The following is a 12,562-nucleotide window of genomic DNA, read 5'->3' on the forward strand; positions in this document are numbered from 1 at the left end:
TGCCCAGGAGACCAGCCCCTGTTGTGCCTCTCCTTCTCTGTTCTCTGTCTTTTCTTCCCTGTTCTTATTTGTTCTCTGTACCGTGGGGAAATGGTGATGTTAGCTTGTGATCGATTGTAATATTTTGCAATCAAACGATGCGTAGACAATATATTATTAGTATACTATGCTATAATGTGTTTAAAAATATATTATAATGTGTACATATTGTTTGATGGAGTAAAAAGTTATCATCTGCAGAAAAAACCCTGACTAATTTACACGTAAAACAGTACAGTTAGCACTAATACTAAATCTACAAAACTATAAAGTCATTCAGGTCATTTCAACACATTTCAGTTGCAGCTGCAACCGGACCGGCCGCCCAAACAAACATGCATCAGACAGGTCTAATTTTCCAGCTGCAGCCACAGCTGATTATAGAATCTGCAGCCGGAGAGCTCCAGCTCAAACAAACAGGACCTTAGGTCGAGGGCAGGAGAAGCAGATGCATGGCGAGCACCACCTTACCCCTCGCCGAGGCACGCCGTCGGCTGGTCGACGTTGTCCTGCAGCCTCCGGCGCAACCGTCCGCAATCTCTGCTGCCCCGCCGCCTCCCGCCGCCGTCCCGCAGCCTCCCGCCTGCCGCGCCACCTCCCGCGCGCCCGTCGGCGGTCGCCGCCGTCCCGCAGCCTCCCGCCTGCCGTGCCGCCTCCTGCGCGCCCGTCGGCGGCGCCGCTCGGCGCCGCTCGCCCGCGGCCGCCCGCGATGCCCCGCCAACCCCCCCCCCCCCCCCCCGCCCCCGCCCCCCCCTCCTGCGGCCACGGAGCCTCCGACCGCCTCCCACTTGCCCTCGAACGAGTGGGGATTTGACCTTCTCATTCGTTTCGTGGCTTGAGTTCGGGTATTCCCCGTTTACGTGTTACCTCAGTGGACAATTGCCCATATCTGACCCATTTCCTACGGACAAAAAACTCTTCTACCCATACCCGACCCAGTTGCATGGGTATGGATATGGGAATGGGTAATGGTTACCCATTGGCATCCTGAAGTCCAGATAGCCAGCCGCACGTAGAGGCAGGTCCAGCTACGGCCAGGCCTACGGGCACACACCTACGTAACACGAGCCCAGCAAAGCGCACATCAGTGTGCCCCAAGCACTAACTGCTAAACAGCTAAACTGGTCCATCCTTTTGTTTCACAAACATACTTCGGGCGGGTCGCAATTAAGCTCTCAGCCTGCACCACCGTCCGTCGTGCACGCCGCAAACCCCTGCTCACTCGTACTACCACCACTTAACTCCAGGCCGAGCAGCAAATGCGTATCGCCTCGCCGGCTTGAATGCCAAAATTATGTGTACCCGCTCGCAAAGCCCACTTCAATGCCCCCCGGCTACAAGCGCGCCACGTTCGTACTACCACGTAGGAGTAGCTAGGTCCGTTCGTTCATGCGATACGCGCGCATGCATGCATGAATCATGATGCAGATCATGCATGCCCTAATTGCATTGACTCCTGTCCTCTTTGCACACAGACGAAACGCCTGCCCTGGGGACCCCCGGCACTTCTGGCCCTGTGCTGTTTCCGGCATGGGCTACGTACGTAGTAACGTCGTCCCGGCCCCCGGGCAGCAGGTCTAGAACTGAGCCGGAAGAAATGCCTCCTCGCAGAGCTGCAGGGGGGCACACAGAAGAGCTCTCTTGACCCCGCAATCGAACCGGCCGGAGATATGCCGTTTGGTCTGGCTGCCTGGGAGCGGCCATTATGGCACACCGACAGCGCTAGCGAGGGCATGCATGCAGGCCGATCTCGTAGCTTTTAAAGTTTACAGTTCCTCCCAATGCACACCGAGTGCGTGCGATCGACTCGTACGTGCGGCATAGTAATTGAGTTTATTTTTTCCTTTTAATTGGCTGGTGCACTAACTCACTATATCGTGTTCCGATTTGTTCGACCGCTAAGGCAGTGTTTGGTTGCAGAATCAGTTAGAATGGAACGTAACCGTTCCGTTCCTATTAAAATGGAACGAAATGGAGTGGTTCTAGTATGTTGTTTGGTTAGGATGGTTATAAAACGAAATGGAACGGTTTCATCTTGCGTTTGGTTGGGGGTAATGGAATGAGATGAGAAGAATGTAATCACCTTATGGTGAGATTACCTCACCGTGAGTATGGTATGAGCAATAATTCATTCATGACATCTGGAAAAAATCGGCAATACTTTGTTTGTATTTTCTTCATCAACACACTATGAAAAATGAATTCCTTGAGTGGATAGCAAAATCAGATGGCACAGCCGGCCATGATGAACATGGAGATAACAGAAATCCATAGATCAATTTAATTTGACTTTGAGTCGGCCTTCACCCATCGTCATCCTTGCTCCACTGCAGCAGCACCTCGCCGCCGGCCTCCTCTGTCCGCTGCCCTCCGTCAGTCTCCTCTCCCTACAGCCTCCTCTCTGCTGCAGCCAGCCTCGCCGCGGGCCTCCTCTGCCGCAAGCGGCCTCCTCTCCCTGCAAAAGCCACGTAGCCGGCCTCCTCTGCCTGCAGCACCCCTTGTCCCCAGCCTCTGCCGCCTGCAGCAACCTCCTCTGACCGTAGCTCGGCCGGGATCTGCTCGAGTTGGCGGGGATCTCGTGGGGGTGGAGCCCAATCTCCCAACCGCCATGGGAGAGAGAGACATGAGACGAGGGGGAGGACCGCCGGAGGAGATAGATAGGAGACGAGGGTGAGAATAGAGAGGAAAGGGGATTTCGGGAGAGTTTGGGTCTGGTTTTCTGTTGGGCCCCACCGGTTCCGAGAGGAACCAACACATTCCTTCGTTTTGGTGTTATCAGTTGGTTCCACATATAGAAGGTATATTCCTTTCTGAGAAACCACTTGTTCCATTCTAGCTTTGCATATTTTAGAAACCAAACGCAGGAATCATGAAAAAAATGGAACGGTTCTATTACATTTCATTCCACGATATTCTGCCAACCAAACAAACCCTAATTGTCCGTAGAATATACAGATCTCGGAATAACTCGAGTGCTCTCCGTACGTACGTGTCCCCAGCTCCTGTGGTTTATCGTCGTGTACGCACGCGTATCTCTCAGTCTCTGGCTCTCTGCCGGAGAGGAGTGGGATCCAGCGGACAACAGTACCGGAGATCCCTCTCGTCTCCCTGTTTCCAGCGAAACTGGAAACTTTATTATACCTCGACGACGCCTCAACGGGGGCGACGGTGGCATGGCGTCACCACTGGGCCGTCTCGAGAGCCGGGCCGCGCGCGTGGCGTTAATTTTTTTGGGCCCGCCCGTACTTTCTCCCCGATTTTAAAACTCACGGCAGCACGCGGCTTGCGTTACGAGTGCGTCCGTGGCGCAGGGGAACGCACGACGCATCCATCCCTGCCGTGTTATGTGTTGTTTTTGTCTTGCTTGGAAGGGGGTTCGCACGTGATCGCGGTGGTTAAGACACGATCGATGGACGGGCGAATTTAGTTTGGTCCCCGCCGTACTCTTGTGGATTGGATCGGCGTGTGTGACAGTGTGAGAGAAGCCTGTTTTCCTATTTCTTTCGCCTAAGGATTTGCTTAGTGCATCTTGTCCCTTTGTTGCATCAAGATATCATTCCTCCGTGTCGATATGCGACGGCAATGAGACAATACTACAGCGGTGTTCTTGTACGGCTTGTACGTATTAGTTGTTCGGTTACCAACTTGTTCTACCTACGGCGTAAAACCGGGATAAAATGTGTTCAACTGTTTCGGATGAGACGAAAACATGAACCACGCCATATGACAGCATGGCGAGCACGTGGCGATGCGTTTCCACTCGACCCCTCTCGAGCTTCTGCATGCGTTCGCAATTGTTGAATGTGAATAGTATACGCAATTCGTCTTCATGTATATAGTCGTGCTTCCTCCTCTTCTAGCATAAAAAATAAAAAGACATCAACGAGAAGAAAAAAAAGTAGTGATACAAACAGAAACTTTAACGAAAGTATAGTCTCGGTTAAAGAAAAAGCGAAAATATTTTTGACTGGAGTAGAAGCGGCCGGGAACAGAATTTCAGCATTTATCGTGTTTTGTTTGTCTATGTCCGTATCTTGCTGATCCCTGATAGCGTTGGTTGCAGAGCAAAGTGAAATGTACCCGGAAAAAAGTGAGCGAAATGTTCTATTTCTATAGAAATAGAATAAAATGGTTATAGTTTTTTTATATTCAATAGAAACCAAACAATTAAATCCACTGGTTCCACTTGGAACCATAGGATTCCTAATTTTTTTAAGAATGGACTGTTAGACATATTGAGGGATTTTTTTTAGGAACTAAATGGTTCCGTTCCACTTTTATATATTTTAGGAACCAAACATGAAAATCGTGCTCAAATATTGAACATTTTCATTACGTTCCACCATGTTTTAGCAACCAAACACTACCTAAACCATGTAGTTTCACAACTCCACCTAGGTCAAGTAGCGGATCATCCTACAACCGCCAACTCTCCTACAAAAAATAGCTTTTTCTGAAACGAAACATGATTTCCACATAAATTTTGTATTATTTAACTTTTTTCTATCTCGGTACTCCCAATCTCTTCAGACCATATAGTCTCACAACTCAACTAGGGTCAACTAGGGGGTCGTTATTCAGCCACCAACTATCGTGGACAACCTGGTCCATCAATGGTGCGATTACTTAAAGGATGCACATTTTACTCCCACAACTATGGTTTTTGTTGTCTGGTTTGTACACTTTTCCCTTCAGTTTTGTTACTTCTAAGGCTGTTGAGAAATAAATATTTAAGTAGATGTTAGAAACCGTTTGATACAATTTTTTAGATTCGTGTAAAATTCATACAGGTACAAATGATGAGAAGAAAATTTTAACAGAATGGTTATGATTGTCGACTACGAAATAATTATTTTAAATCGAGCGAGAAATAGACGCTCATTTTTGTTGTTGCCGGTCCTTGTTTGCTCCACACTTCGTATTTGAATTTCGTATTTTCGAATTGTTGCCTCTTCCAAGAAAAGTTATACTTAATGTACTCCATTTTGGGCCTACTGTAGCTCAGTGTTCACTTTGGTGCTAGGAGTACACAAAAACACACACCTCCCTTCTATTTCTCACCCCTAATCTAATCTACGCAGCCCGGTCTAGGGTGGTCCACACGCCTACAACGCCGTAGTACATAGCGCACCGACCGCTGGCGTCGCCTCGATGAAGAAACAATGCGATGAAAAGGGAAGCATCCCAAAATATTTACTCCATTTGACCGGAGGAGATCAGTGCCCACTGCCTTGTGTACACACTGCAGCAGCGCAAGTACCCAGCGGGCGAGAAAGAGCACCAACACCACCCACCCGGGTGGCCGGAGTAATCCTTTCAGATCGGTGCGCCGTGTGGAAACCGGAAACTACGAGCAGGTAGAGGGAGCGGAGCTAGTCCTCGGTGCCAGCGCAGGCAGGGGAGGTGGGCACTAGGCACTAGGCGATACGGCTGCTGCAGCTATACTTCCCTCGTTCAGCGGCTCAGCTACACACAGCAGCACCACACCCCGCCGGAAATATAATCATTTGCAGGATCGGATCTTGGCTGCCTGCCTGTGCGCGCTCCAAAAGCCGCGCCAAGCCGCGCCGGGCTGTGGCCACCACAACCCACTAGTTCGCTCGCTGTTGCTTCGGTTTTTGAGGTTGGGCTAGAATGATATCTTGATATGATTGCAAGTATTTTTCTTTCTTTTGTGTCCGTTTTTTCTCTCTCACTCCGGTTCTTCTTCTCGCGCTTCTCGCTTTGGCCCCCGCATGTGTGTGTCCCGATCGATCCCTGGCTTTTTGTTTGTTGTCTTGGCTCTCTCTCGGCGTCGTGGGGCGCGGGGGCAACTCGGGGGAATCTTTTCACTCCCTTTTTCCCAGCCTGCGAGCTGCTTGTGCACTGTGCAGTGCTGCTGCTGCGTGGTGACTGGCGAGCTGAGGTGAGGTGAGTTGAGATGAGAACACGCGTTTGCGCCTTGCGTCTGCATTTCTTCTCCGTTTCTCTGCTGTGTTTTTTACTGGCGGTTGGTTGGTTGGTTCCGGGATTTCGCGAGGTGTGGTGTGGGTTTTGCCTGAAAAGCTCTCGTCCGGAAAAAAGGTTTCCTCTTCCGGGCTTCACGTAGGCGATCTCCTACCAACTCCCGCAGGCCGCAGTGCCTTGGCGCTACGCCTCTTGCTCTTTTCTGCTTGGGCTAGTCGGGAGAGGCTTCCTCCCCCAGTCGGTTTCCTTTCTTCTCTGCTCTCAGTCCCATGTTTCTCCGCTGCAGGCCTCTGTAAAAGGTTTCTTACCTTTGCCGTTTCAGAAAGGAAAAGGTTTTGTTTCTGGCGCTTCAAAATCTCCTTTTCAAATTGTTCTTGGTGCCCCTATAGCTCCAACTTCCCAGAACTCCTGAGTTGATCTCGACGAGTTTGTACGCACTAGTAGTGCCTCTGTTCTTTGCAGTTGGTGCCCTTTTGTAAATTGTAACTTTGTTGTTCCCCAGCCTGTTTCTTGAATCCTTTTGACGCTCGCCGCACTTCTTGACGCATCATTCTGTCGCTGTTCTTGCAGATAAGGACCACGGCGCCATGGGCCGCGCGATGAGGTGGCTCAAGAAGGTGCTCACCGGCGGCAAGAAGGAAGGAGACAGGGGCCGGAACAAGGAGCACATCAATGGCGCCGCGGCGGGCGCGCCGCCGATGATAGAGAGGAAGAGGTGGAGCTTCGCCAAGGCGAGGAACAGCGTGGCCGACGGCAGCCGGAGGCCTTCGGTGACCGCCGTCGTGGCCGGCGAGCTTTCTCAGGTCAGGCCGTGCAACTGCGGCCAGGAGCGCGAGGTGGAGGCGGCCGTCATGATTCAGAAGGCCTTCAGAGGATACCTGGTATGTTGAGCCTCAACTATGAATTTTCAGGTTTTTCTTGCAGCTTTTTCTCGAAAACCCACGAAAAATTAATTAATCTGAATTTCTGCTGAACATGCTGCGTATAGTTGGAGATTTTATTTAGTTTAGGTGACTTTAGGCGTTTTATTTGTATTTCTGTGGATACAGTTCTAAGCCAGTTAGACAGGGATGAATAGGTAAACCGGATATTGGTAGATTCTTCTGCTTTTGCATTGGACGGGAGATTTGACTTCACTTTACCAACTGTTGCAATTCAATGGTTGCTGGCTGCGTTTTCCTTTCCGTTGAGTCGTTAGCGACTGCTCATTGTTTAATCCTCTGCTACGGATATTTTTCTTTAGTTCTGAATCGAGTAGCTAGCTGCACGTCGTGACACAAGCCTAGTCGATGCAGTCGTCATCGCAGTTATGTTTTTCCTGTCACTGATTAAAAAAAAGCTCTGGTTTTTCCCAACAATAGGACTGTAAAAATTTGAAATTTGTAACCGAAATGCAGGCTAGGAGAGCTCTCCGCGCTCTGAAATCGCTCGTCAAGATACAAGCTCTGGTACGCGGCTACCTCGTGAGGAAGCAAGCAGCACAGACGCTGCACCGGCTGCAGGCGCTCATGAGGCTGCAGGCCTCGTCCCAAGTTCTGAAGTCGTCGTCCCGGAAATCCATCGAACAGGTGAGAGAATCTTTGACCGTGACGAGGGTGTTCGTCAGATGAACAGCTAGCGTTTGAGATGGAATTAAGTTTGGACACTTTTTTGTTTTGATTATATATGCAGGAGCGGAAGACGTCGGTGCTGCCGGTGATGATGCACCGGCGGAGGCTGTCGGAAGGCGGCGGGATGGACGCCGGCTTCGAGCGCAGCGGCAGCCCGAGGATCGTGGAGATGGACACGTGCCAGCTCCGGTGCCGGTCGTCGCGGATCCCCAGCCGGCACGCCGCCGCCGACCCGGCGCCGCCGCTGTCCTCGCCGCTCCCGTGCTTCTTCTACCAGAAGCCGACGCCGTCGCGGCTCCATGAGCTCGAGACGCCGCGGCCGCAGCCCAAGACGACCCAGAACACGCCCCGCCTCGGAGCGCTGCCCCCGGCCGGCATCATCTGCGGCGGCGTCTCGCCAGCGAAAGGCCGGTCCTCGTGCGTGGGCGGCCGGGAGTCCAGCAGCAGCCCGCGGTACATGGCGGACACGGCCTCCTCTGTCGCGCGCACCAGCAGCCGGTGCCAGAGCGCGCCCCGGACGCGTCAGTCTGCCCACGCCGCGCCGGTGGAGCCCAAGGCGCCCGGCCTGGCCCGCTCCGGGTCGAGGAAGGCGCAGCCGCAGGACAGCTTCAGCTTCAAGAGCTCCGAGGCCAGCCGCATGGAGGACTATTCCGAGATCAGCGACGAGGTCACCAGAGATTACTACCTCGACCAGCTCTGGTGATTACCAGTTTACCACTCGTCGTCCCGGCCGCTACTGATTAGGGGAAAAGCTTTTTAACCATCTCGGTATATATCTTAGTACTAGGATTAACAAATGCTTAGTTCACGGCACAGCGTTATCATTATCATCATCTGATAATGTATGTAGCTCAAGCATGGCACAGAACAGAGAATGGGAATAAAATCCGTTCTGCTTCTGCCAAACCATTTGGGGGAAAACGAGGCCGGAGTTCGTGGATTCCCACTTCCGGTTGCTTCTTCCCGGCCCTGCCGCCATTCAATGCAGGCACTGAAACCGTTCGTGAAAAAGAGGCCGCAGTAGAATCTGATCCCGACGTCTGCCTCTAAAACTGGTGTAAAAAACAAAGGGGAGTGCAGTGGAGAGAGCATGGAAATCAGAATGAAGAAGAAGGGGAATTAATGTGCATACGGACGAGTTCTGGCCTTCTAGCGGGAGGAGGAGGATCCTTCGCAGTGAAGACAAAGGTTTGTGGTTGTTTGCCAGTACAGGCTCTCAACTCAACTGCAATGCTTTATGGATGGCTTAAATGTTTGACGTGCCGTGCCTTGATGTGAAGTGGTATCAGGCAAGGATCGTGAAAAATTGATGCAGCAGTCGTACTGCTGCTCCATATGGTTTCGTTTCATATAGGGGTAGCTGTACGTTGGACGTGACGGGCGCTGTTTCGCTGTTAGAGAAGTTAAGCAAATATTCAATGCCTGTGCACATTTGGACGAGCGGACGATCACGTCCTTTTCGTCTCCACAATTTGTTCAAGAGTTAATGTGACCGACTGTGGTACAGCACGGGTCAGTAATGCCCAACATGGGAATACATTCCTAAAAAAAACATGGGGAATACATACAGTAGTATATTTGGTCTTTTTTGAAAATTGTAAAAAGAAAATTAGTATTCCCTCTCTCCGACCCATGAAAAGTGTTGGGCACTTAGCACAGAATTGTACTAACTTTGTTTTTGTTTGGTTTTGTTGAGACTCACTCTTAACAACTCGGTTGACGTCCATCTGTTAATTTCATTTGGTAGAAATGAAATGAAAATCCAATTTTTGATAGGATTTCATTTGATTGAATTAAAATTCTGAGTTTAAAAATCATGTTTGTCCACAACATGGATTTGTTGAGTGAGAGACAATTTCAGATAAATGATGACTTTTAAAGAATAATTCGAGTTAGTTATAGTGTGATATCATGAAATTTCAAATTGAATTCATGTGGCCAATTTCGTGACTACCTTTTGAAAATTCATAATTCTAGGCCCAAGGGATGGGTGCCAAACAAGCTGCAAGATTATATTGCTGAGAATTGACTATTGATTGAAGTGATCGGAGAGACAAGTATCCATGAAGCCCGTTTCTAGAATTCTTGAGTACATTCATTGTAGATTTTTCATTTCTTCGACATTTCAAACCATTTGGTCGTTCGTATAGCAGCAATAGGAAAAGCTATAAAAACAATGCAGCTTGCATTGCCTCTGCTTCTAACATTGCGACTGAAAGTGTCTAAACAATTCCATAAAATCTCTTTGGTCCGATCAGCATAGTAGAGAAAGGTACAAATTGAGTGCCCTGCCATATTGATAACTTGCAAAAAGTTGAACAATAAACTGTTAAAATCAAACTCGTTCCAACAATTCAAAAAGGGACCAACAAGTCACCTTGCCATATTAGAGTAAACAACTTGTGGATTTGCTAACCCATGAGCCAATTCCTCGACAAGTTTGCTATACTACGAGGTGGCGGAAGATCGAAAGCAATAAAACATAGAACATCGAACCAAGCTTGTAGAAAAATGTTGTATTGTCTGACTCTAATTGCAGAAACAATATTTCACCACAAAGATGACAATCTTAACTTTTAGCGTTAGTTTAGATTTCTAAATAATCTTATATTTGTTTTTATATATCAGATTTGCATTTTGATTGGGGATGTTGGAATTTTATACTCTTTTCAAATTCAAATAGAGTTGGATTTCTAGAAAATAATGAGCATTTACATCGATTTAGAGTTTGGTCAAAATTAGAGAGTGCAGATTCGACACGTTAAATTGGTGACCGGTGAAACTGTCACGACTATGGCTGCACACATAGGTTGAAGTGGTGGCCAATAAAGATTCCACGGCGGCATCCGACGGTGCATCGGCGTTTCGGTGGTAGTATTCGACAAATATGCTTAAACTGTCAAACCAATTTCATTAGATAAGAGGATGATGAGAGTGTTCTACTATGTCCCGATTCAACAAAAATAGAAGTTATTTTGAATTCTAATGGCATCCAAACACATAATATGCAAAAGTTCTAATTTCTAAATTTGTTTCTAAACTTAACGTCTAAACATGATGGTGTTATGGCAAAATTAACAATTGTTGTTGACATGTGTCTAATACATTGATTTCACCGCAAATTGATAAGAGGAATTTAAAATTCCACCATAGTAACAAATGACATCGGATCAACTTGTCATGTATCCTACTCAACGGTCATAATTTTAGCCAATTAATTGCAACATGCTATTTTTGGTAGCAACTCCCCTAACCTTAATCCATTGGCGTAGCAAAGGGGGTAGAATAGGGGACCATGCTGCGATTTTTACATTAGCTCATATAACCATATAATTCAATCAAAAAATATATAAAAAGGCCAGATCCAAGCCTAGCTAGATTTGCAATGTCTACATAGTATGTTTTTTTTCGTCCGCGGCCTCCTTCTCGTACTGACATATTTGTTTCCTTGTATGAGATAGGCTCGTTGATCTTGATCGCACCATTTCTGACTCGATCATTCAAAAACACACTTTTTTTTTCTCGGTTATTTGTCATATTTTTTTATAGTTTACCAACCTGACTCAAAATCCTGCCTATACCACTGCCCTCAGCCATTGTTTTTGTTTGGCGAGAAGGCAGGAGGTCTGCCATGCAATATCAGGGAAAACCAAGCATATGTACAATAGACCGAAGTAAAAAAAAAGGCAAAAAAGGCCAAAGAAAATGAGAAAGCGATCCGTCTCATCGGACCAAGCACAGTTGGCCGAAAGGTCAAAGGTACACCTCACCACTCGGTCACCGGATAGAAAGCAAGTCTATGCTATGAGCGTCGGTAGCGTCACGGGCCAGGGAAGCGACGACTAAAGTTGGGGCGGCCACGACCTGAAAGATACGCCGGTTGCTCTCTTTCCAAATGTTTCACATGATGTAAATGGCCACACCATTAAAATAGTTTCTTCTTTTGTTCTTGTCAATCTCCTTAGAGGCGTGAATCCACTAAGTGAGAGTGTCGTCGTAGTTGTCGGGCTTGACTAGCTGAAGGATGTTGAAATCATAATGGTCCGGAACATTGCCTCACAATTGGCGAGCGAAGGGAAAACAAACGAAAATACATAAAATATGGGTCCCCTTCTATTGGGGCTCGGCACAAAGAGAGCAACCTGAAAATATTGCCCTCGGCCATTATGGCCCGCCGATTCTGGGCAACGTTGTGGAGGACGGGAAGTTGGTTGCGTAGGAAAGACCCGGTGAACTACTCAGATTCAGTCCCAAAAACCGGCCGTCTGTGCGGTTCTGTATAACTGATACGCTGTTTTGTTTCGTTATTGAAATGAAAAATGGGGGTAGCCCAAGTCAGAAAAAAAACCGACTGTCCATCTCGTGCATTTCTGCAATTACGACTACGGAACCAGATGCAATACAAGTTCATGAAAGAAAAAAAAAGGGTTGTTCATGGAGTGGCTAGGAAATGCGACCGAAGCTGTGTCCATGCTCTTAAACCATGAAAGAAGGACTGCTTAAACAAATGCGGAGTATCAGCAATGAACCGCTTTTTAGCTCGTTCGATCAAATTGAAATTGGCAGGCTTAAACAAATATGGAAGATCAGCAATGAACTGCTCTTCCGCCCGTTCAACCAAATTGAAGTTTCAAACTCGCTTGCTTCCGGAGACACGGTGTGTTTGGATTCTCAGCTGGTCTAACTTAGGGTGTGTTTGGTTGAGCTGTGGATTCCGAGAAAGCTGCTGTGAACTGTGAACTGTGGAATAGCAGCTGTGAGATAGGAACTGTGGATTTCTCAGCAAGTTGTTAGGTTGGAGCAACTGTGAACTGTGAGTTTGGTTAGAATTGTCTATAATGCCCTCGAGACCATGTGAGACTGTTTGTATGCGTTTTGATAAAAAAACATAGATAAGTTCATTCATTGGTATGTAAATGACCAATTTGGGACAGCCATCTTTTTATTATTGCCTACTCATAGATAAG

General features: G+C 48.0%; 1 protein-coding gene across 6 annotated transcripts; it reads left to right on the top strand.

Moving 5' to 3' along the window:
* Positions 1-5,176: 5,176 nt before the first annotated feature.
* Positions 5,177-8,545, top strand: LOC100823375. 6 transcript variants are annotated; one of them, XM_010232843.3, is made up of 4 exons: positions 5,177-5,662; positions 6,556-6,866; positions 7,383-7,553; positions 7,657-8,545. In XM_010232843.3, the coding sequence occupies exons 2-4, from the start codon at positions 6,573-6,575 to the stop codon at positions 8,296-8,298; spliced, it is 1,107 nt and encodes a 368-aa protein (XP_010231145.1). In that variant the 5' UTR covers positions 5,177-5,662; positions 6,556-6,572; the 3' UTR covers positions 8,299-8,545. The 6 variants fall into 6 exon arrangements, with proteins under 6 accessions (XP_010231145.1, XP_010231146.1, XP_010231148.1 ...); XM_010232844.3 differs by lacking the exon at positions 5,177-5,662 and adding an exon at positions 5,682-5,949; XM_010232846.3 differs by lacking the exon at positions 5,177-5,662 and adding an exon at positions 5,682-5,944.
* Positions 8,546-12,562: the final 4,017 nt, after the last annotated feature.

The sequence above is a fragment of the Brachypodium distachyon genome, chromosome 2 (genome assembly GCF_000005505.3).
Source record: "Brachypodium distachyon strain Bd21 chromosome 2, Brachypodium_distachyon_v3.0, whole genome shotgun sequence".
NCBI classification, from domain to species: Eukaryota; Viridiplantae; Streptophyta; class Magnoliopsida; order Poales; family Poaceae; genus Brachypodium; species Brachypodium distachyon.

What these genes read in the sequence shown, in the direction of transcription:
- LOC100823375 (XM_010232843.3), top strand. Translation starts at nt 6,573, where the DNA reads ATGGGCCGCGCGATGAGGTGGCTCAAGAAGGTGCTCACCGGCGGCAAG. An exon ending in AGGCCTTCAGAGGATACCTG is followed by an intron (nt 6,867 to 7,382) that starts GTATGTTGAGCC and finishes ACCGAAATGCAG; the next exon opens with GCTAGGAGAGCTCTCCGCGC. An exon ending in CCCGGAAATCCATCGAACAG is followed by an intron (nt 7,554 to 7,656) that starts GTGAGAGAATCT and finishes TTATATATGCAG; the next exon opens with GAGCGGAAGACGTCGGTGCT.